General features: G+C 44.4%; 1 protein-coding gene across 1 annotated transcript in view; it reads left to right on the top strand.

The window, feature by feature from the left end:
* The first annotated feature begins 705 nt into the window (after positions 1–705).
* WIF1 (WNT inhibitory factor 1) overlaps positions 706–25,492 on the top strand; it is a 40,887-nt gene continuing 16,100 nt past the window's right edge. Inside the window, exons 1-2 of the mRNA XM_082239830.1 lie at positions 706–924; positions 3,399–3,538. Coding sequence (XP_082095956.1) covers positions 768–924; positions 3,399–3,538 — 297 coding nt within the window. The 5' untranslated portion in view covers positions 706–767. The remainder of the gene's footprint in view (positions 925–3,398; positions 3,539–25,492) is intronic.

Here is a 25,492-nt window from a genome sequence, read left to right as displayed (position 1 = left end):
TCAATTCTTCGGCGATCAGCCTTCTTTATGGTCCAGCTCTCACTTCCATACATCACTACCGGGAAAACCATAGCTTTAACTAAACGGACCTTTGTTGGCAAGGTGATTTCTCTGCTTTTTAAGGTCTAGGTTTGCCATTGCTTTTCTCCCAAGAAGCAGGCGTCTTTTAATTTCCTGGCTGCTGTCACCATCTGCAGTGATCATGGAGCCCAAGAAAGTAAAATCTCTCACTGCCTCCATTTCTTCCCCTTCTATTTGCCAGGAGGTGATGGGACCAGTGGCCATGATCTTCGTTTTTTTTTACCATATTTTGCGCTCTCCTCTTTCACCCTCATTAAAAGGTTCTTTCATTCCTCCTCACTTTGGAATAGGATGCCCCTATTTTCCTGTTGGAGGGGATCGTTCTAAATGATTCTATACCTCGCCCTGGCCAGAGTCGCTTCTCCGTCCTCGGTGCCACGGCGCCCCCTGGCGGAGCTGAGCGCCACCGCTCCCACCCGCCGTCCCCCCTCCCCGCACTTCGCTCTCCCCCACAAGGGCACGTCCCCCTCTCGGAGGAGTCCCGCTCACAACTGCGGCGCCTGCCAAGAGGCAAACCCACCTCGGGCAGCAGCAGCAGCAGCAGCAGGCGAACGCAAGCAAGCAAGCAGCCCGCCTCGGCGCTGAGAGAAGCGCTCGCTCGCTCGCTCGCTCGCGTGTGTTGTAAGGAGAAGGACAGAGCGAGCAGCGCGCCAGCAGCTCTCCGAAGCAGGACTTTGCCCGTCCGCATGGCCGGGGGAAGGAGGGGAAGCGGCGGCGGCGCCTTGTGCTGGGCGTTCTGGCTGTGGCTGTGCCTGGGGAGCCCGCCGCCTGCGCGCGCCGCCCCGCGCCAGGAGGACACGCTCTACCTGTGGATCGACGCGCACCAAGCCCGCGTGCTCATAGGTAAGGCGCCCGGCGGGAGGAGCCCCGCGCCCACGCGGATTGGGGGGGGACAGCCACGGGTCCCCCCCCACGCAACAGTTTTGTGGCAACCAGTGGCGTAGCGTGGGGGGTGCAGGGGGGCCCGCCGCACCGGGCGCAACATCTGGGGGGGGGGGACACGCTCGCACTCGCAGCTCTCTGCCCCTAGGGCAGAGGGGGCGCAAATTACTTGCCTTGCCCCGGGTGCTGACAACCCACGCTACGCCACTGGTGGCAACTGAAAAGACATCAGGTTGTTAGATGGGCGGGGTATAAATAATAAATTGTTGTTGTTGCTGTTTGGCAATCGGGTTCATTAGCAGCACCAATAAAGTCATGGGGTTTTTCATGGGGGGAAAGTGAAATGAGAGCCTGGCATTAGGGTGCCAGGACGTGGTATGCGAGGAGGAACGAAGCGTGAGATTCTTCGTCTCGGGGTGGTGGGTTTCAAGCCCCGCGTTGAGCAAAAAAAAGTTTTTCCTTCGTTGCAGCGGAGTTTTTCCTGCGTTGCAGCGGGGTCAGACTAGATGACCCGATGGGGTCTCTTCCTACTCTCTCGTTCTATGACCTCGCCATAAACACCCCCCAGTCTGGAAGCTGCGAAAGTTTGCTTGATCGGATGCCGGTTTCGTCCATTCACATGAACGCCAAACGCAGGAATGGACGTAGCCGGGATTTATGTTTGGGGGGACGGACGGACGGACGGACACCCACCTGCCAGCACCCTCTGCGTGGCTCCGTCTAGCAGATTCAGAGTGAATGGCCTCCACAACAGTTGTTTTGAATTACTTTCTTTTGACTGCAAATGCTCAGGAAAAAAATTGTCGATCTCTTTCTGCAATTTCTGCTTTAATAATTATTTTTATTTATTTGCTTGGTTTAGGGGAGTGCAGCCGTCCCCCTGCCTGCCCCCTCCCCGCCACGCCCACGGTGCGGAGGCTGCGAGGAGGAGCGTTGGTCTTGCAGTTCCATCAGTGGAGCGTGAGACTCTTAATCCCAGGGCTGTGGGTTCGAATCCCGCATTGGGCATTGCAGGGGGCTGGATTAGATGACCCTGGGGGTGGTTCCTTCCATCTCCACCATTCTGTGATCTCACCATAAACACTCTCATCTGGAAGCGTCGTAAGTCTGCCTAATTTGATGCCAGCTTCCTCTGTTCACATTAAAGCTGGACATAGGTCTGTCCAGTGCCACTTGCCGTCCATGTCTGTTTGCAGAGCGATCCTATGCTCAGTTTACTTGGAAGCAAGGCAGTGCTGGAACGATGAAGGAGAAAGTGAGTGGGGGACCTTAATGAAACCTGTCAGTCCCCTCCTGATTCACCCACCCACCTCCAAAGTTTAGCCCAATCTGTCTCTCCTAAACAAAGTTCTGGAAATGAAGCTAAGGCAGCCATCACAAATTATTATTATTATTATTATTATTATTATTATTATTATTATTATTATTAATTTATAAATTATTATTATAAACAATAATAAATATTATTTATTTATTTATTTATTTATACCCCGCCCATCTGGCTGAGTTTCCCCGCCACTCTGGGCAGCTCCCAATCAAGTGTTAAAAACAATGCAGCATTAAATATTAAAAACTTCCCTAAACAGGGCTGCCTTCAGATGTCTTTTAAAGAGAAGATAGCTGCTTATTTCCTTGACATCTGATGGGAGGGCGTTCCACAGGGCGGGCGCCACTACTGAGAAGGCCCTCTGTCTGGTTCTAAGGGGGCTAAATTGCCCTCTGCCCGTCTGGTAGGTCTGATTAATTTCCACTGTATTAAGTGGGATTTACTCCCCCCATAAATGTGCATAGGATGTCGGCCTTCAGTTTGAATGGATTAGCATTTTTCTGCTGTAAGTTGGGGGGGGGGAGAGAAGCAGCAGCCCATGGGCTTGTGCCGAATTCTTTAAATGTTCCAGTTCTTATATGTGCCCTGAAAAAAAAGGGAAGAGGCGGAAGAGGGAGAAATCTCAGGGCCTCTTCATCTGTGCCACATTCTGTGCAGCTCAAGGAGAAAGGGGGGGGCAGGGAAGAGCAACTAGATCATGTGCGATGATTGCAGGAGTGCATCTCTCCCCACCCCCCACCCCCGCACCGAAAGCAGCCCCATGCTTTCACAATCAAAGCCACATGTACGCATTGTCACGGTGCTCCCACTCACATGGACTTGTTGCAGAGCGCCAGTGTGCTGTGGCCAATTGCGGCTTCCTTGCCTGTGTACGCGAAGATATGTGTGCATCCGTTGTCACGCCTGGCAATCTGCATAAGGTTTGCCCCCTTTTCCCTCCACAGAAGTGCTTTCCGTGTAGGAAATTTCAGAAGCGCCCCCCCCTCCCCACAGGAGTCTTGCTTGCCTGTCTGCGAAAGCTTCAGCGGGGAAAAAAAACCATTTGCTTTTCATCCTCCATTACGATTAATCTCCCACCTGTTTTGAGTTAATTGGTTTTGTTTTACAGGCTTTGAAGAGGATATTCTTATTGTTTCTGAGGGGAAGATGGCCCCCTTCACCCACGATTTCAGGAAAGCCCAGCAAAGGATGCCTGCCATCCCGGTCAATATCCACTCTATGAATTTCACCTGGCAAGCAACTGGAAGGGTAGGTAGAGTCTGGGATTGGGAAAAGTTGGCAAAGAGGAGCGCAACTTCTGACCGGTGAGGGGAGAAGAGCTGCATGTTTAATCAGAGCAAATATTTAGTTTATGAAAATATTCACGGAAAATATTTCAGTGATGTGCCAAAAAGTCACTACAAAGTGGTTCCTTGAATCACCTGTCATAAGAAATATTAATAAATCACATCTATGACACGCACAAGTATACAGTGTTCTCTCTCTCTCTTCCTCTCCATCTTCTATGAAACTTTGTTCCTAAAGTGGAAAATAGCTCACAATCTCGTTCAGAAACTATCAGGTGTATATGGAAAGGTGCTGAAAACATGACACACACACACACACACACACACACACACACACACACAACTAGAATGTTTAGTAGACAAAATACTCAGCGACCCAGAGCTTTGTAAGATAGCTGATCTTATGCTTTATATAACACTCCATTCTTGGAAGCATTTAACAATTACATTTGCCATTCATAAGGTGCTTTTCCAGTGCACAAGACCCTTAATGTTGTTGTTGTTTAGTCGTTTAGTCATGTCCGACTCTTCGTGACCCCATGGACCAGAGAACGCCAGGCACTCCTGTCTTCCACTGCCTCCCACAGTTTGGTCAAACTCATGCTGGTAGCTTTGAGAACACTGCCCAACCATCTCGTCCTCTGTCATCCCCTTCTCTGTGTGCCCTCCATCTTTCCCAACATCAGGGTCTTTTCCAGGGAGTCTTCTCTTCTCATGAGGTGGCCAAGGGATTGGAGCCTCAGCTTCAGGACCTGTCCTTCCAGTGAGCACTCAGGGCTGATTTCCTTCAGAATGGATAGGTTTGATCTTCTTGCAGTCCATGGGGCTCTCAAGAGTCTCCTCCAGCACCATAATTCAAAAGCATCAATTCTTCGGCGATCAGACTTCTTTATGGTCCAGCTCTCACTTCCGTACATCATTACTGGCCCTTCATTTAAGTAATATTAATCATCTTTGCAAGTCGCCTGTAATAAATCAGGGTGGGGGGCAGACTGCACAGCTTCAGGTAGAGGTGGCCAGTTAGGATAAACGCTACTGAGGTAGATGTGCTAATTATTGGACTTATGAAGCCTGTTGCTACCCGCCATTACAGATCTGAGCTTGGAGCTGAGAAAAAGTGCCTTGCTTAAAGCTATCTAGCGAGTGGCAGAGGCAAGCTTTGAAGCCCTTGCTGCTTCAGTCACATACTGCACCATCCTACCCATGCATGTTTAATCATACAATCTTAGACCCCGATGGGGCAATGTAGGAATCTCAGCTAAAGCACCCATAACAGATGGCCACCCAACCTCTGCTTAAAAGTCTCCAAGGAAAGAGGATCTATCACCACTCATGGGAGTCTGTTCCACAAATCGAAAGCAAGCCCCACTGTCTTCAGTGGGGATTACTTGCAGGAAAAAGCACGCATAGAATTGTGACCTTATTCGCTACGTTGCGCTAGCTCTTAGATTTCAGTGCTGTTACCTGTCTGCATGTGGCTTCAATATGGCACCCATAGATAAAATGAAGACCTTCAACCTTTACTATGCATTTGATATGTTTGTACCAAGGGAGGTACTATGAGACAACTACTCTGCCCAGGCAAATTTGCAAAGCACTGTTTGCAAATGATTGGGGCACTGGCATCTGTACACCCAGCAAACCTCTACAAATTGTGTAGGAATGCCTGGTATGAACACGCACATGTGCAGTTTGACATCATGACAACATATGGTGAATCTGCATAAAAGCCTTCAGGGCACTGGGGAAAATGCTGTGAATAGACACGTATTTTTCAGGTGGAATAAAAAAAAGAAGAAATCATCCAAACAATTAATAAGCATGTTGTTTGCAATGGTTGGATCCATGTTAAGTTAGTAACACTTCTGATCTATTGATATCAATGGAGGAAGCTAGTTGTGCTTAATGGAAGTCTCACTGATTTCAAGTGCATCTAAAGCATAGCTAACATGCACTGTAATCTTATGCACATTTACTCAGAGGTAAGCCTCACTGTGTTCAGTGAGACCTGCTCTTTCCTAAATGTGTTTAGGGTTGCAGCTTGGCTCTGGAGCTAATTGAGAATCAGCTCAAGAAGCAGGACATTATTTAAATGGGATGCACATAAGATTGGCTGATCCTTTTTTTTTTCCTTAATGAAGAAAGGCATTCATCTCCTTCCCTTTTAAGCACTCTCATGCTTTTATGACTCCTCTAAAGCAAATGAGCAACCATCTCAGTGAGCTTTCATGCATTCTGATATCACCATCCATTTCAACAGGGTGTGACATAATTCTCATAGTTCTTCTATAATGTTCTGCTCTAAACTCACTTTTCATGTCCAAATGTCCATCAAGTTAATTCAGTGGATTCACATGTCAGTGGGCTTGGACACACAAGAGCATGAGATGAAGACTAGCTAGGCTGAGGGACAGCACGTTTATTTTGGGACTGCCTCGATTCCTGTTCATTTTTTGTGAGCGTTGAAAAGCACGAGCCATTTCTGGCAATTTCAGATACTTGTTGCCGACGTAATTGCTCTCCTGGACACCCTCTTGCTTCTCCTTTGCGCTCTAGTGTTTTGTGCAACATGGAAGCCATGCCAAGTTGAGCTGCTACCCCCCCCCCATGCCATGTCCCTGCCATCTGCGCACATAGCATAAATGTCTGCAGGGAAGATATTTGCATGCACAGCTATCCATGCAGATGCCAGGAGAGGGTCTCTTAGCACACAGAGTGCCAGGAGTGAGGCCAAATGGCCTGCACATCCTACATTGAGGTAGCTCAGTTGGGTAGGGCATGGTGCTAATAACACCAAGGCTGCAGGTTCAATCCCCGTACGGGACAGCTACGTTTTCGTGCATCGCAAGATGCTGGAGCTGATCTTCTGGTCCCTTCCGACTCTACAATTCTATAACTGGCAGCAGCTCTCCAGGGTGGCAGGCAGGAGTCCTTTCCAGCCTATCTCAAGATGCTGGGAATTGAATTCTACATGCCAAGCAGATGTTCTCACCACTGCACTAAAGCTGCTCGCCTCATCTTTGAGTGAGACTGCTGTCTAGGATCATTGCTATCACACTTCTAAGTTTCCCACGAATGAGTATTTTTCTGCTTCATTTCCACAATCTGGTGAGGACCCTTAGAAGTCTGTTGAGAAGGAGCCCTACTTTGTGCTCTTTCTTTATTTCACAACATTTAGGTAAAGGTAAAGGGACCCCTGACCATTAGGTCCAGTCGTGACCGACTCTGGGGTTGCGGCGCTCATCTCACTTTATTGGCTGAGGGAGCCAGTGTACAGCTTCCAGGTCATGTGGCCAGCATGACTAAGCTGCTTCTGGCAAACCAGAGCAGCACACGGAAACACCGTTTACCTTCCCGCCGGAGTGGTACCTATTTATCTACTTGCACTTTGACGTGCATTTGAACTGCTAGGTTGGCAGGAGCTGGGACCGAGCAAAGGGAGCTCACCCCGTAGTGGGGATTCGAACCGCCAATCTTCTGATCAGCAAGTCCTAGGCTCTGTGGTTTAACCCACAGCGCCACCTGCATCCCATTTACATACCACTTAATTGTAATAAAACCTTGCAGAAAGGTTTATGAGTTATCACTTGAGTCTCCCATGCCCGCCCGATGCTCTCATGATTATAATTTAGGGACCAGTCGAAAACATTTTCTGTTTTCCCAAGCTCTTAAACGAGAGCAGTTTAATCTCCCTGCCTGTTTGAACGTTGCTATAATTTGTTGTGTTAGTTTGCAGGTTTTATTTTCTATTTTTATAAATAATTTTAAATATATTTATATTATTTCAAAAATGCAGAAAATTTACAGGATCTCAGAGTGTAAGCAGTAGAAACAGAAAAATATACTCACATATATGAATACAGTAACTCTTTAAAAGTGAGAGCTTGGCAATGGAAAATAGAAAATGTTGGGCACAGAGATCATGTGAGTTTGATCAGATTGATGCTAGCATAGAGAAATATGAAAAATAGTTGTGTAAAAGGCAAGGTCATCAAAACACAGTTGTAAATTGTCCTGAAATTTGTTGTTCCAGTAATTTACAATAAAGACCATTTCTTCAGTCAAATTGTTGTCGTGAATTTTATATGTTTCACCTGGCCAAGAATGGAGGTTTTGTTAACGAAGCAGTTTCCCAAACTTTCTTTAATTATTCTCTCATGCTTTCTAATATTGTCCATAGCTACTAATGGTTAAACATAACACAAAAGGTGCACCGGCTTGTAAAATTTTGGTTTTTAAATAACACAGAAGAGCCACTTTGAGACTGGGTATAAAATGGTAACTTGTAACCTCTTGTATAATAGTAGAAAAAATTTGACCAAAAAATATGCATGCAATCTGCCTTTGATGCTTGCCATCACCAGCATAAATCTGAGGCTGAGTGATACATTTTGCTTCGTTTACACAGAATGAGGTGCCACTGGTAGATATTTTAAAACAGTTTTCCTCTGGTTTGTCATTATTAATGCTGATGGCACATTATTGAGCAATCAATTCCATTCTTGTTTTCGCATAAAGCTTAGACGCTTTGGGTCTTTCCCACATTTTTTCGGCAAAGATGTTTGCTTGTGATCCAGTTATTTTTGTCAGATAGAAAACCAAACATTTTCTGGACCAGTCTTTTAGTATTAGGGTTGATAATACAGTTCTTTATCACTGGCTTTTCATGAAGGTGGCTGCATTTAGTTAACAAATGGGTAACAATGTGCCAAATTTGAAAGAGTACCGTTAACCTTCCAGCGGAATAACAAGATCATTGTGATTACGTGACCATTGATAATCCACCTGTAGATTGATAAAATAATTTTTTGATGTGAAACTGAAAAAAACCTCTCATACTTTGTGATGAGGGTTTTTTTTTATTCAATTCTTAAATATTACCAAGATAAGCAGTGATAATTCAGGGCTTTAGTGCTGTTGACTATAGCCTCACGTACTGAACACTGGGGTTTAAACTATATTAGCTCTGAGAAGTTCCCCCTAAAATGCCACTGTCCTATTTTCCATTTTTATTAAGTTCAAAGGCAAATAACATTAAGAGACTGAGTAACATTACAACATTATTACAATGGAGACTGAATAAAAATGCGTTGTTTGATTAATCATTTAATGATACTATCAGACAAGCACTACAAAATACTTTCAATATACAGTAATGTTACTTGATATGTTGACGTAATTAGGGTGCTTGAGGGATAATTTAAAAACAGAGTTACTGTGTCCAGTTCTGGGCACCACTGTTTAAAATAAGGATATGGACAATCTGGAACATGTGCAGAGCAGAGTGACTAAGATTCTAAAGGATCTGGAAAAGAAGCCTTATGAGGAATGGTTGAGGGAGTTGGGTATGCTTAGCCATAAGAAGAGAAGAATGAGATGTGATATCTCAGATGGGCGGGCTATAAATAAATTATTATTATTGTTATTATTATTATTATTCAAGCCATTTTCAAATATCTGAAGGGCTGTCACATGGAGGATGGAGCAAGTTTGTTTTCTGCTGGTGCAGAGGGTAGGACCCAAACCAAAGGATTCGAATTTCAAGAAAGGTTCTCCACCTTAACATGATGGAGAACTTTCTGGCAGTGGGAGCTGTTTGGCAATGGAACAGGCTACATCAGTGGGTTTGTGGACTCCTCTTCATTGCAGGCTTTTAAGCAAAGGTTGGACGGCTATCTCTTAGGGATTCCTTAGCTGTGATTCCTACATTGCAGGGGGTTGGATTAGACAAACCCTGGGGTCCTTTTCAACTCTACAATTCCATGATTAAATTAGTCCTAGGTTCTGTATCGAAAACCGCATTCCACTCAATCAAAGGTGTGTTTTTTTGTCACCCGAAATTGCTCGTGATGCAAATGGGGCTATCGCGATACAATTTATAAGTCTTTCTGTTTTTAATAAAGCTTGCTTGGTCTTAGTCCATATGGTATATTATTCTTTAAGTTTTCCAGTGATAATTGTCCATATTTTAAAGTCCTGGTTAATGAGTGATATTAAATGATAGGCGCAAGGTAATGTGAATCGTTTCTACTATCTACACGTCTGTCTTTGATTTTTAGGTTAAGTAATTCATTTATTCTACTTGTTTTTAACTACTCTTTAAACTTATTGTAAAATTCTGTGGTGAAGTTATCAGGTCCTCATGTTTTGAGGTTCTAATTACATCATCTTCTGTAAATGGAGCTTCTAGATTTGTTAATCTGGTACGGTTATATTTTGGTAGCTAGACTGCAGTGAAAAACCTATAATTACTGCTTCAGAAGGATTCTGTGATGAGTAAAGAATCACTGAAATTGCTGTGCTATTTATTGTGCCGTTTTTGATATTGTGTATGCGATTCAGGGAATTCAGGGAACTAGTTTCTACTTTTGCTCCTCCTTTAAGATCCCACGTGAAAGTTTAGAAGTCTGTTACATGTTCAGTTCATCTTTGAGAAGATACTTTTAGTTTTCTAGTTTCCAATTTTTCTAGTATTCACATTGGCTCCTTAGTAGCTTGTGCAGAGAGGGGCAACCAAAATGCTAATGAGGGAGTTGGGTATGTTTAGTCTGAATAAAGGAGACTGAGAGGAGATATGACAGCCATCCTCAAATATCTAAAGGGCTGTCACATGGAAGATGGAGCAAGCTTGTTTTCTCCTGTTCCAGAGGGTAGGACCCCCAAACCAACGGATTCAAGTTACAAGAAAGGAGATTCTGGCTGAACATCAGGAAGAAATGTCTGACAGTAAAAGCTGCTTAACTGTGGAAAGGACTCCCTCAGAAGGTGGTGGACTCTGTTTTAAAGCAGAGACTGGATGTCTTTACAGTAGTTGAGATTCCTGCATTGAACTACAATGCATTGAATTACAAATCTACAAATCTACAATTCTATGACTCTATATACTGTTTGATCCTACTTATGAAGGTACACAAGTTCAATCATCTATTTTACTGGCTGCAATTCTTGCTTATTCTTAAAATTCTGAAGCTTTTTGAATGATAGTTTTTCTCGTGTATGATTTTGCTTATTGCAGATAATTGGCCACGTTACTTCAGGGATGGTGTTTATTTCAAAGAGTTCCATTAAACGTGGTTAGAAATATGATCTGAAGTTCCCGTTGCAGAGACAGATAATGATACCTCCTTCAAGTGTGACCTATTGCCGCTAGCTTCTCTCTCAGTCACTGGATCCTAGTACTTGCAATGTTCTTGTTGGCTGGGTTTAAGAGAATGCAGGGCTGGACAGGTGAGTCCCCAAAGGAAATATCCTGGCCTAAGGGGTGCTCCTGTAGTCAGGTAGTGAGGCCTGTAGGACTACATTTGGCCTCCAGGCCTGAGGTTCCCCATCTCTTAATCAAATGAACATCTGGGATAGATATATGTGCGGGATGAATGGAATACCTCTCTCTTCTTGACTACAGTGGTACATACATACACTTCAGGTTACATACGCTTCAGGTTACAGACTCCGCTAACCCAGAAATATTACCTCGGGTTAAGAACTTTGCTTCAGGATGAGAGCAGAAATCGCGCGGTGGCGGTGCGGAGGCCCCATTAGTTAAAGTGGTGCTTCAGGTTAAGAACAGTTTCAGGTTAAGTACTTAACCTGAGGTACCACTATATATATTTGAGGTATCGGTCTGACTGCCCAACCACAAACATCACTCAGGTGCCCCGACTCAAGCTTGAACTGTCTTGTGCTTAGCCGTACTGGGAGGAAAAGAGTGTACCCTGTCTCCTGCAGGCGTCTGTTCCTACCAGCCTGGGGACCTCCCTGTCCCTGGGTGAAGAGCATGAGGCTCTGTTTGCTGCAAAGCCTCTCTCACTTTTTCATCCAAGGAAGATAATCAGTAGCATGCGGTGAAATCTCTCGTAGGGAAACAATTAGGGCCAGAGGCGCCAGTTAGGGCCAGAGGTGAATGTGGGGGGCCAATGGCACGTACATGGGCATAGTGCTGCCCTCCCTAAACTAGGTTTTGGGGAGGAGGCACCAGGTCTCTGACAGGATGCAGGAGCTCTCCTGCCAGCTTCCCAAAGCAGGGCGGGCTTTGGGAAGGTGACGAGAGAGAGTTCTTCGACTCAGTCCCTTAGCTGGGCAGAAGCTTCCTGAGTTTTGGGAAGGAGGAGCCAGACTTTGTTTTATATACAGTGGTACCTCGGGTTACATACACTTCAGGTTACATACGCTTCAGGTTACACACTCCGCTAACCCAGAAATAGTGCTTCAGGTTAAGAACTTTGCTTCAGGATGAGAACAAAAATCGTGCTCTTGCGGCGCGGCAGCAGCAGGAGGCCCCATTAGCTAAAGTGGTGCTTCAGGGTAAGAACAGTTTCAGGTTAAGAACGGACCTCCAGAACAAATTAAGTACTTAACCCGAGGTACCACTGTATATATATATAATTTTTATTAATTTTTCTGTTTTACAATTTAAAGTACTCATTTTTACATCCTTAAAATATCAATGACTTCCCTTCTTCTCTTTCCATGGTTCATTTTGCATATCATAAATCCCTGCGTATTTTACAAAAACTATACCATTCAGTAATCCATTGTTACATCCATCAAAACTTAGTTACACTGTTGGAATTTATCTTAACGCTGCCAGCCTTTTCAGCTGTACACAGTTATTTCCCATATATTCAATAGATGTTTTCCAGTCTTCTCTAAACGTATGTTCTGCTTGTTCTCTTATTCTATATGTTAAGTCTGCAAGCTGCGCATATTCTGTCAACTTACGTTGCCATTCTTCTTTGGTTGGGGCCTCGCCCGCTTTCCATTTTGGGGCTAACAAAACATGGGCCGCAGTAAATTTAAAAAAGGCCAGACTTTAATACTTTAATTCTCTAATTTACCAGGAATATTTAGGGGACTGGCCTAGTCCCCCTAGTCCACTGACAGCAAACCACTGAAGATAATACAGTTGAGACATTTGTCAGTTTAGGTGTATTTAAAATTATAGGAGAGATCCAAAATGGACAGATCCTTCCACCCTAAATGAGGACTTTCTATTAATATCTGCTTCTCTGTTGTTTCCATCCATTGGCTCCAGTTCTGCCCTCTGAAGCAACAGAGAATACATCTGTTACATCTTCTTTTTGACAGCCCATCAGATACTTGAAGGCAGATATCATACTTGCCACCGATCTTTTCTTACCTAGGCTAAACAAACCCAACTCTTTCAACAAGTGTGTAACAAATGTCGCCCGAGCTGAGTTTCTATGCATGTGTACATTATTTACCGTATTTTTTGCACCATAACACTCACTTTTTTCCCCCTAGTAAGTAAGGGGAAATGTCTGTGCGTGTTATGGAGGGAATGCCTACGGGTGGCATGCCTACGGATTTTCCTCCTCTAAAAACTACGTGCGTGTTATGGTCAGGTGCGTGTTATAGAGCGAAAAATACGGTAGATCAGAAATCAGTTTGAGGAGAGGAAAGGAATTTTGACTGCCACGGTTGACCCCTTTTATCCTAGCCTCCTTCACAAAGGTAAAGGGATTGTTTATTATAATGCACTGTTGGCACAAGAGGCCGTTTGTCCCCCTCTCCATTTTTGAAAATTTCATCCAAGGTGCTGTTAACATTTAAACAAAAGTGTGGCAGTCGGCTTCGGCTCAAATATTTGTTCCAAAGAAAGTGTGAACGAACATAGGCCACCCTCTTCCTTGAGTGGATTTGGCACAGGAGTCCTTCCTTTCTGAAGCCACCCTTTCATCCATAACATTTCCCTCAATGTTTCATATTTATTTCTTGCATTTTTCTGCCACCGTTTATCCAACAGCCAACTCGGGCAGCTACACACAGACAGTTATGACGGGGGCAGTTGTGCCTGAATGGTATGTTCGCCGCTTTCCTGTCACCAGACAGGGAGGAAAAAAAAAAAATTTCTGACTTCCATACTTGAGCGGCAACGTGGAATGTGAACATGCTTATGGACACAATTAAAAAGGGAAGAAAGAAACGAGGGTCTTTGTATCAAAAGTGAAGCTCTGAACCTCTAATATTTAGATTGTGCTTCTGCTGTGGTATTTTGCATCTCAGTGTTGTGGACCTGCCACCAGAGATCAAAGCATCGTGCTGTAGAGATCCCACTTCATTTACCAAGGCAGGCATGTGCCCGCCATCTGTTGTAGCTGCTGACAGAAAACAGCAGTAAATTTCTCAAACTTTTGCCAGAAAAGCTTTATTGCTCAGCAGAGATGAGTTACTAGGTACCTTGTAAGCTACATCTGGTTCGCACAGTCATTTACATGGCATATCTGTAAACTGCAGAATTACTCTCCTCTTCTTCTCCCCACCCTCTTCTTCACGGTAACATAAAAATTTGGCAAATACCGGCTCCAGTGAGATTTAGGCATTTTTTGGTGGGCGCATTTCCCAAACCAATGGGGGAAAGCGCTGTAAACCGGGCTGTGGGGAGGGTGTATTTGCTTTTCTTGGTTTGGCAACATTTAGATTTCAAGGCTTGCAGCCACGGGAGTGAATGGTATGAGGGATAGCCACACCGGCGCAAGTGAGAGGTGGTGTGGCTGCCACATTGAACACAGCCTCCTGTGCTTTTTCATATGCTGCAGACACAATTCCCTCTTTAATACCATTGGCAGACCAAGGTGCATCATTGCATTAGCACATCGTTCTGCCCGGACACTGAGGTCCAGCGCCGAGGGCCTTCTGGCGGTTCCCTCTTTGTGAGAAGCCAAGTTACAGGGAACCAGGCAGAGGGCCTTCTCGGTAGTGGCACCTGCCCTGTGGAACACCCTCCCACCAGATGTCAAAGAGAAAAATAACTACCAAACTTTTAGAAGACATCTGAAGGCAGCCCTGTTTAGGGTAGCTTTTATTGTATTTTAGTGTTTTGTTGGAAGCCGCCCAGAGTGGCTGGGGAAACCCAGCCAGATGGGTGGGGTAGTAATAATAATAATAATAATAATAATAATAATAATAATAATAATAATAGCACATGCAACTTTCCAAAGTACCAAGAGGCCGTTAGGATAACCGGCTGAGGTGACTTCTTGTGGTACTCATTGTGTGGCACATAGGAGGTCACCTGCTTACAGCTGCCATGACAACCATAAGTGACTTCTGTAGAGATGGAGGATCAGTCTACCTCTGTTCTGTGTAAATTTTGAATGTGTTGATTCACAAACCCATTCCAGCTCATTTCTATATTAATCTGTGATGACTTTCAGGCACAAGGAAAATATTTTCTTATTCCAGTAGGCATTTCATGATAGTGTTTTGGTTTATGTTCAGTTTTAGTACTTCATTTTCCATATGATTTATTTTTTTATGTACCTCACTTAGAAATACTAAATGCAAAATGGTTGCTTTGGTTTTTTGTTTTTGTTGTTTTGCAGTTTTTCTTTATGTGATTGTAGGTTCTTTTCCCTTCATTTGTCAAAGTTTTTTGAGAGAGAAAATCCATTCAGTTCTCAAATGTTTTCCTCCCCAGCATATACCCATTTTAAAAATAGTTTGTAATAGCATTTTGTAAAATTGTACTCTGCTGTAGCAGTACTTCCTCTGATAGCTGGTGTGTGAATGTTACAAATCACACAATGGAAAACGAATAGTAGTTGTAGCACAATTGAAGCTTATAGTTAACATCGCACACTTAGTGCAAAAACTAAACAGGAGCAATATAGTGTGAGCCACATAAGATGGATATTATAACTTGGATACCAGCAATTAATCCTAAACATATTTACATAAGCCCCTCTTGAATTTGCATCCCAAGATGCGCTAAGGACTACTATCTTATTGTCAAAAGAGTTATGAAGGCTAGGTACCAAGAGAGAAAAGGCAGTGCCAGTCTAGTTGCCATTTCAAAATCCACCCCCTCCGCTATGGGTTTAGTGGGGTAATTTATGGTTTACTACCCAGTAATCCTAACAATTCACCCCCCTGCCCTCTCATAGTCGTGGGCTGTGATAATGGAGTTTGATCTCCTGCACATTTCATCTGCAGAATGTATACCACATGGATTAAAGTATATACATCAAAAACTCCAAGCTTGAGTCAGGCAGGAACCACTGTTTCATCATCTTAAATAAACAGAGAATAAATATAGTTCTATTTAAAAAACAAAACCCCATCCATGTAGATTTGTCAAATGGTAGCTTGTTACATGTTTTTAGTTATTTGGATGTTTACAAGAACCCTAAACTGACTTTTTGTGTTCAAATATCGATAGTCTATAAGAATGATAGTAAAGTAGCTTTTATGATGAATGTATCGAAGACAAATGGATAGAACTTTTGCTGTTTTCCCAAGTGCATAGTTTATTTAGCGCTTTAAAAAAATACCCCAAACACCTCTTCATAATAATGTCCTCCTTAAATCTTTACAGCTTCCCTCCCTGGCAATTCTATGCAAAGCACAAACGTATACAAGGGAAGGATAGTGAACACTCAATATAGCAATAACTGGAACATTCCTTGGTCCCAATATTTACATTTCCCACTGTGTGTACATGTGCATATATAAAAAACCCCATTCTATATATAGTTAGGGGGGTGCAAATTGAGTGTATAATGTGCATCACAACTATCCATTGTACACACTCACCAGACCTCATAGAGAATGTGAAAAAAAAACCTTCCTCAAAGAAGGAATTGTGCACATTTCCTGGTGAAAATGCATAACCTCTGGCAGGCCTTGGGGAATGTGCCTATTATATCTGCTGAATTCTCCAGGCAATGTGCAAATTCTCCAGTCATTATGCATAGTCACTAAGAAACATGCCCTGCATGGATAGCATATTTGGTAAAAGTGTAGTGCTGATAACGTCAAGGTTGCAGGTTCGATCCCTGCATGTTCCTTCCTCAAACTCCATGATTTCAATGGCTTTTCTCTATTTCCTGTTCAGAAGGTATGGTTTTTGTTCCCTGGGCTTTTTCTGGCCCACTGTCCAATCTTTCGTGGCCCACAAACCTGCCTTTTCACAGATCAGTCAAGCAGCAGGCAGGGCAGGGGAGGAATGGCGCAGGGGGCTTCAGATAAACATCAACTTATTTCTGCAGTCTGACTCCATTTTCAACACTCATAGCTGTTCTCCAATCAAGTGAGCTTGTGGCTGATGGGAGTTGCAATCCCACAACATTCAGAAAGCACCATGTTGGCTGCTCCATAATATATACTAACCGTGATCTCTGTTCTCCAACTGCCCATTCTTTTGCAGCCAAAATGGCAACATCCATGCACAAGGGAATGGAAACGCCAGCAGGCTTGGAAAAACACCAAAGTAAGGCATCTTCCAATGACAAACCTAGACAGCATCATCTTAAAAAGTAGAGACATCACCTTGCCAACAAAGGCCTGCAGAGTTAAAGCTATGGTTTTCCCAGTAGTGATGTATGGAAGTGAGAGCTGGACCATAAAGAAGGCTGATCGCCGAAGAATTGATGCTTTTGAATTATGGTGCTGGAGGAGACTCTTGATAGTCCCATGGACTGCAAGAAGATCAAACCTCTCCATTCTGAAGGAAATCAGCCCTGAGTGCTCACTGGAAGGACAGATCCTGAAGCTGAGGCTCCAATACTTTGGCCACCTCATGAGAAGAGAAGACTCCCTGGAAAAGACCCTGATGGTGGGAAAGATGGAGGGCACAAGGAGAAAGGGACAACAGAGGACGAGATGGTTGGATAGTGTTCTCCAAGCTACTAGCATGAGTTTGACCAAACTGCGGGAGGCAGTGGAAGACAGGAGTGCCTGGCGTGCTCTGGTCCATGGGGTCACGAAGAGTCGGACACGACTAAACGACTAAACAACAACAACAACAACAAGGCATCTTCAGAACTGCCCCTCTTTGGTGGAAACCTCAAAATAGTTCAGTGAGGATGCTCAGGGGGCATGGAATGCTGGCTGAATGTTGGGGAAGACCAGAAAACTGGCAAGGGTGGAAGGAGGCAGGGGAATGGAATGTAGTATCCTAGAATAGGGCAGGTTTTCATCTAGCCATTCATGAAAAGGATTACACTTCAGTGCATATTTACTCACAGATCCTTTCAGTCTTCTAGCGCTATCATAAGCTCTTTAAAGTCTCACGAAAGGCTGAGGAGCTTGCAATGATTTTGAGTCACCATATCCTCCCCTCAATTTTCTTCCGACTCGCAAGCAGACAGAAACATGCAGTATCCAGACTAGTTGGCATATTTCGAAAGTTCTTTTTTTGGCACGAAATAAATGGTCTTCCTTTTCAAACGCACATTCATTCCTCCATGTCTGGAGTTTTCACCTTGAGAAACAGGCTTTTTCCATCTTTGAGATCATTTGCTGAAACGCAGCTTGTTTCTGGACTTGACTATTATATTTAGCCGGGGGGGGGGAGGAGGTTGGCTTATGGGATTGTTGCCTTGAAGGCAAGGATGGGGAACATGTGGCTCTCCAGATGTTACTCTGCTGTAACTGCTCAAATTCCTGACCATTGGGCAATACTGGCTGGCACTGGTGAGAGCTTTAGATCAACAACAATTGGTTGCCTATCTCTCCTCTAAGAGCCACTTCACACAATCATGTTTCTTGAGTGCTGACTACAGCTATCCTAAACAACAAAGAGCCTTGTGACACCTTAAAGTCTTAACACATTTGCTATGACACAAGCTTTTGTGGATTACTGTCCCCTTTATCAGATGTATGGAACATTATCCTGAGTTGCAGGTACTGTATATGCATGCATGGTTAGGGTGTGTCAGAGGAAAATGAAATACTCAGTAGTACAAACAGTGATAATTAGATACTTAAAGGTAAAGGGACCCCTGATCGTTAGGTCCAGTTGCTCTGAGACTCTGAGGTTGCGGCGCTCATCTCACTTTAGTGGCTAAGGGAGCCAACGTAAAGCTTCCGGGTCATGTGGCCAGCATGACTAAGCCACTTCTGGTGAACCAGAGCCATTTACCTTCTCGCCGGAGCGGTACCTCTTTATCTACTTGCACTTCGTGCTTTCGAACTGCTAGGTTGGCAGGAGCAGGGACCGAGCAACGGGAACTCACCCCATCGCGGGGATTCAAACCACTGACCTTCTGATCGGCAAGCCCTAGGCTCTGTGGTTTAACCCACCGCACCACCCGTTATTGATGCCATAGACCAGGGACATACGGTACAACTCCCAAAAGACTGTGATTTACTTACAGTATAAAAAAACTGGCAGTGATCTACCCATTGTCGTTGGATGGACCAAAGTTGTCGAGCATTTTTGGGAAAGGCAAAATGGTTGAGCTTTTTTAAGGAAGCCACAGTTGTGCCCCCCCCCTTTTTGGGGGGAGGGGAGATCACTGAGGGGCCAAGGATCTACCAGGAACACCCCACGATCTACCAGTTTATCATGATCGACCTGTTAACACAATATGCTGAAAATCCTTTGCCTCAGTTCTGTCTACATGTGATAGCACTAAACCCCTGTGTGCATTGTAATTCAGTGATTTCATTTTGCAGTTCCCTTTTGAAGTTTCTTTGTTCCAGGATGGCCACTTAAATGTCACTTGCAGAATCTTTGAAAAGGTTGAAATGTTCCGCCACTGGAGAATGAATGTTGTCATTTCTGATGTCAGATTTGTCCTGTGTAGAATGTAGAAGGACATTGTGGAGTTCCCTCAGTCACTCTTGGGGACAGGGCCCTGTAAAATGTGGTGGAGAGCTTATTCTCATCCTCCTGTATGTAGTCGGATTTGTTCCCAGTGATGACAGAGTCTCCTTTGCTGGTCTTTTTAACTATGACAAATGTATTCTTTTGGAGGCTGTGTGTGGCATCATACTTTGCATGACTGAGAATATGTGGTAATTGATGTTGATTAATGATTACCTCAGTTTCAGTGTGGTGGCTGAAACACTGTCTGTAAAAACTGAATCACAACAACAACAACAACAACAACAACAACAATTTATTATTTATACCCCACCCATCTGGTTGGGTTTCCCCAGCCACTCTGGGTGGCTTCCAACAAAAGATTAAAAATACATTAAAACATCAGTCATTAAAAACTTCCCTAAATAGGGCTGCCTTCAGATGTCTTCTAAAAGTCAGATAGTTGTTCATTTCCTTGAAATCTGGTGGGAGGGCATTCCACAGGGCAGGTGCCACAACCGAGAAGGCCCCCTGCCTGGTTCCCTTTAACTTTGCTTCTCGCAGTGAGGGAACTGCCAGAAGGCCCTCAGAGCTGGACCTCAGTGTCTGGGCTGAACGATGGGGGTGGAGACGCTCCTTAAGGTATACAGGGCCAAAGCTGTTTAGGGCTTTAAAGGTCAGCACCAACACTTTGAATTGTGCTCAGAAACATACTGGGAGCTAATGTAGGTCTTTCAAGACTGGTGTTATATGGTCTCGGCGGCCACTCCCAGCCACTAGCCTAGCTGCCGCATTCTGGATTAGTTGTAGTTTCCAGGTCACCTTCAAAGGTAGCCCCACGTAGAGCACATTGCAGTAGTCCAAGCGAGAGATGACTAGAGCATGCACCACTCTGGCGAGACGGTCCGCGGGCAGATAGGGTCTCAGCCTGCATACCAGATGGAGCTGCTCTGGACACAGCTGTGAGTCCAAAATGACTCCCAGGCTGTGCACCTGGTCCTTCAGGGGCACAGTTACCCCATTCTGGACCAGGGAGTCCTCCACACCTGCCCGCCTCTTGTCCCCCCAAAACAGTATTTCTGTCTTGTCAGGGTTCAACCTCAGTCTGTTAGCCACCATCCATCCTCCAGCCACCTCCAGACACTCACACAGGACCTTCACCACCTTCAGTGGTTCTGATATGAAAGAGAGGTAGAGTATCACCCGTATAATGATGAACACCTATCTGGAAGACATCCCTTCAGAATTCACGTTTGTTGTGTAGTCAGTGCAGTCAATGGCAGTGTGCAGGGAAGATTGTGGCTGTGTGCTGATGCACTGGTTAGTATCATGAAAGAAATACTCATTGAGTTATAGACAATGGAGAAAACCCTCTTAAATCACCACAGAATTGCACCATAGGTGTAGATTAAGTAAGGCAGAAGGACAGGTCCCCATGAAAGAAATGCTCTTCTGGCTGTGTGGCTGGACAGATTCACATTATTGCTAGCTGAGTTCAGGGTGTTGTTTGGGTATGTGAAATGGTGATTGCTCATTAGCTTTCAGAGTAATGGAGGCGAGCTGATCAAGTTTATCATTCCTATTACTTGGGGAAGGATTAAAATTACAGCAAGAGCAGCTACCACCGCAACTGGCAGTGTGGATTGAATCAGTGCTGTCTAAGACCATGGCGGCAACTGTAAACAAGAAAAACGAAACAGGGCATAGTCGAGAAAAGGTGTCGGAAGAGAAGGAAGAGATGAACAACTTCTCAAAAATAGCTCTTAACCTCTCCACTAGTCTAACATATGCAGCCTCCTTTGATTTGGGTGCAGGCTTGAAACTCAGTTGCAAAATAGCATGTAGCTCTCTGGATCTCAAGATTTGCTACCTTTCTTCAGCCTCCCTCACCTTGTCTCCCTGGTCCATCATCCTTCATCTCCCTGTTTTCTCTGCTCTTTTCCACCCTAACAAGAATACTTTACCTCTGGTTCATGTTTTTGACTCCATTTCCCATATTGCACTGCTCCATCCGCCACTTCCTCCCCCCGCTGAGCTACCTGCCATTGCTCCCTTATTAGATGGATGACCAATGCTGTCTGTCTACCTGTAGGTGGAGGAAAGAGAAAAGGGAGGCTCTGCTGAGGCAACAGAATCCTCCATGCATGGGTGCTGTGCTCGTGGTGGACTGGATCATGCCCATGATATCTATCAAAATGTCTGTTCACAAAACAAGAGCACCTCTTCAGTGACATAATACATGACCAATATTTGGGAGAAAATACCGTATTTTTCTCTCTATAAGACGCACCAGACCACAAGATGCACCTAGTTTTTGGAGGAGGAAAACAAGAAAAAAATATTCTGAATCTCAGAAGCCAGAACAGCAAGAGGGATCGCTGTGCAGTGAAAGCAGCAAACCCTCTTGCTGTTCTGGCTTCTGGGATAGCTGCGCAGCCTGCATTCGCTCCATAAGACGCACACACATTCCCCCTTACTTTTTAGGAGGGAAAAAGTGAGTCTTATAGAGCAAAAAATACGGTACCCACATTTTGCTTTTTATTTATCTATTCTAGGTTAGATTTTGACAAGGGTATTTCACATCTTAAACAAGCGCCTTGCACTTATGGCCTGGATATGTTCAAGGCTGACAGTAGCTGCTGAAGTTTCATCATTTTAAAGAGAGTTTTTAAAAAATGCAGGGGCTGGGAGGTAGATATTTATTATAAAGCAGTGCAAGGGAGCGAGCTGTAGGGCAGCACGTGGAACCAATAAAGGTCCAATTACAGAACCTTTGCTTCTAGCCACACTTTTCACTTATGTAAGTTATTGATTATACTTTCATGAGATCATAATCAAAAGGTTGTTCTTTGGTAATGGTGTGCTAGAGGAGTTTTATCCCAAACTTCAAAGCTGTCTTCTGAGCCTTAAGAACAAAGGCCTCCCTAGTTTGAAGCATGGCCAAAATGACCTTGCATGTTCAATTCGTGCTTCCTACCATTCAAAGGGGTCGGGGATCCTCTCCATCGGCTGTGAACTCTTCTCTCATCACATCAGGTAAACTTCTGTCTCTGGCAGATGAAAATCTTTAAGTATACATTTTTAATTTACAGCGATGCCACTCGGAAACCTGTATATTTACACACGGTTCTAAAGACATGTTTATTTATTTTGCCCCAAAGGCTCGTTCCCTTTAATCTTGCAAATGAAAAGAAAATTGCAGCAGGCTTGACATGATTTGTTTTTCTCCGCAGCAGAGAAAAAGTATAAATAAATAGGTGAGAATCCATCCTTTGGGTTTTGTACATCATCTTCTTCGAGTAACATTGCTGGCTTAAGGCTGCAATCCTTAAGGCTGTATTTGCCTGGGAGTAAGCCCTGTGGTAATAAATGGGACTCCGTCTGTGTAGACAGGCATGTGCTTGTTTAGTAATAAACTACTTCCCAGCTTCAATCCCCCAAAATGATCTCTCCTGCCTTTCAGAATAAAATCTCTATTTGTATTTTTGTTCTTCAAAATAAAACTGCAATTTGGTATGCTCCCAGAAAAAAAATGTTCTGTGTGCCTATGAGTCTTTTCTTTCCCTCTTTTACTGTTTTATTGGAGCACCTAGTTGGAAGAAAATCTGGAATGTGCAAAAGAAGTGATAGTTTAATTGTGTGTGAGAAACCTACAAACTTTGATGGAGGAAGCAACTTCTTACAACCTCCTTTATTTTTCAAGGGCCATAGCTCAGGGACTGACAATCTCCTTTGCAAGCAGAGATCCCAGGTCCAAGTCCCGGCAGCTCCAGGTAGGACTGGGGGAAATCCCTATCGGGAAACCCTCCAGAGATGCCACCAGTCAGTGCAGACGCTGCTTAGCTAATGGTCTAACTCATTATAAGGCAGCTTCCGACGTTCCTCTATCTTAAGAATTGTGTAGAATGAAAACTCTGTGAGGCAGCCTGAGTAGAGTGCCTTCAATACTGTGATATCAGTAGGCATGGCACTAATTCCCAACAACATCTCAAACCTGCTTGTAGACATCTGTAGTGCATACAGTCTCAATTGGCCTGAAAGGAACAGTGAGTGGCTGTGGGTATATCCAGAAAACAGCATCTCCTGATCTGCAACACAGGCCTCTCAGGTGGAAATAATCTATTGCCCATAGTCTGGAGCAGGAAGATTCTTGCACCATTCCTCTTACAGCTAGGAAGCAATAACCACAAGTGTGGAATAAAGCAATTGCTGAGATCACCCACTAGCCCAAGCTACAGAGGTAGGCAAACTTTTTTTCTCTTGAGGGCTGCATTCCCTTAGGACTACAGAGACCTGGATTCAAATCCCCACTCAGCCTTGAAACTCATCATCCTGTTACCCTAGCTCTCAGTGTAACCAACCTCACAGTGTTGTTGTACAGATAAGCTTGGCCACTTAGTAGGAGTCCCATGGCTCTCCCTGAAGAATGACTCGGCTCGGATCTTCACCTATTCTATGCCGGGTCTCCCAGCTACCTTCCAAAATGCTACGGCAGAATTGCAGAGTGGAAAGCAGCGCTAAGATGGAGAGAGCTGCTGGTTTGACTCACCAATTGTTGTTTTCAAACTATGAAGAACACATTGTTTTAATCACAAAGCCCATTATAACCTGGGTTTTGATATAATTAAAACATCAAAGCTGAAACAATGAGAAACAGACAGTACAGCCGTAGCTCTGATGCCATGGCTTCGTAGGGATCGACAGGAAACAAAACAATTATTTTTCTTCTGAGCAGACTATTTTGTTTTTAAAACAAGTGTTCATAAACAAAGTTGTACAGACCATTTGGATAGTTTGCTTATTCCACATTGCGTGGAAAAACTGCATGCCTTGTATTAAAACCTACCCTGAAATTTAGCTGTAGTTTTCACCTCTTATCTCCTGTTTTGCTACCTTCCTATTCTGCACTGTATTTCTCTCAAATGTCCTTTACTGAGTGGAGCATTCTGCCTCCATTAGGCAAATTTTCACTTGCTTACCAAGTACCAAAAGGTTTAAGGGCTTCAGTGCTACGCATAGGGGCAAAAGAGTAGATCTTTTGAGTGAGGGACAGTTGACAGATTTTATTTTTCTATTTCCCTTTTCCACTTCAATATGTGCCAATTTTTCTGTACGGCGGTACCTCGGGTTACATACGCTTCAGGTTACAGAGGCTTCAGGTTACAGACTCCGCTAACCCAGAAATAGTACCTCAGGTTAAGAACTTTGCTTCAGGATGAGAACAGAAATCGTGCTCTGGCGGTGTGGCGGCAGTGGGAAGCCCCATTAGCTAAAGTGGTGCTTCAGGTTAAGAATAGTTTCAGGTTAAGAACGGACCTCCAGAACAAAGTACTTAACCTGAGGTACCACCGTGTAGTTTTTTTTAATCCCTCTGCAGTTTGCTTGCCAACTATTCACCAGATATTGAATATCTGGTATTTCAGTAACTGATTATTATACTTAGAGTAGACATATTAAAATCGGTGGACTTCAGCCATTCTGAGCATGACTTGGTGGGACATCAACCAGTATTTAATATCTGATGGTTGAAATTCAACAGTACTTAATAGTTGGCATTTGGTGACACTTTCACTGCAATCCACACACCAGCCAGGAAGCAGAGGGACTTAAGAGACTGAGGGGTCCACCATTGCGTCTGTAGACTCATGCCAGCTTGGGCCGAAGGCAGGGACAGGTAAATCAGTCGGGAGCTGTGCAGCAGGGCCAGAATTGGGTCCAAAGCCATCCAATGATGCCAGTGGGGCCAGCTCACAATCCAGCAGATCCCAAGCAGACTCAACCCTCCCCATCCCCACCCCCAGAATGTCCTGTTTAGATGTGTACTGCCAGCAGCAGGCACCCCATTAGCAGCATTTCTTTCCACCCAACATTTGGTGGAATAGGAGCTCTGGGGCAGCGTAGCTTCATGTGTAGAAGCCTGCAGGGCTGCACAAAGGGACACCCCTGTCCTGTCTAGTTCTCCTTTACCAGAGTGCCACACCAAACAATGAGCTTTCCCTGCTTCCCCCTCATTTCTGAACTCCTGTCGTTAACATTTGCCCTTGTTTTCTTTCTCGACCACCTGGGTCCTAGAAATATACTATAGGGACACAAGTGGCGCTGTGTTCTAACCCACTGAGCCTCTTGGGCTTGCTGATCAGAAGGTCGGCGGTTCGAATCCCCACGATGGGGTGAGCTCCCGTTGCTCTGTCCCAGCTCCTGACAACCTAGCAGTTCAAAAGCAAACCAGTGCAAGTAGATAAATAGGTACTGCTGTGGTGGGAAGGTAAATGGTGTTTCCGTGCACTCTGGTTTCCGTCACAGTGTCCTGTTGTGCCAGAAGTGGTTTATTCATGCTGGCCACATGACCCAGAAAGCTATCTGTGGACA

Source organism: Podarcis vaucheri, assembly GCF_965113315.1.
Source record: "Podarcis vaucheri genome assembly, chromosome: 10".
In the NCBI taxonomy this organism is placed as follows: domain Eukaryota; kingdom Metazoa; phylum Chordata; class Lepidosauria; order Squamata; family Lacertidae; genus Podarcis; species Podarcis vaucheri.
Note: the sequence above shows the minus strand (reverse complement) of the source record. Positions and strands in the feature narration are given on the sequence as shown.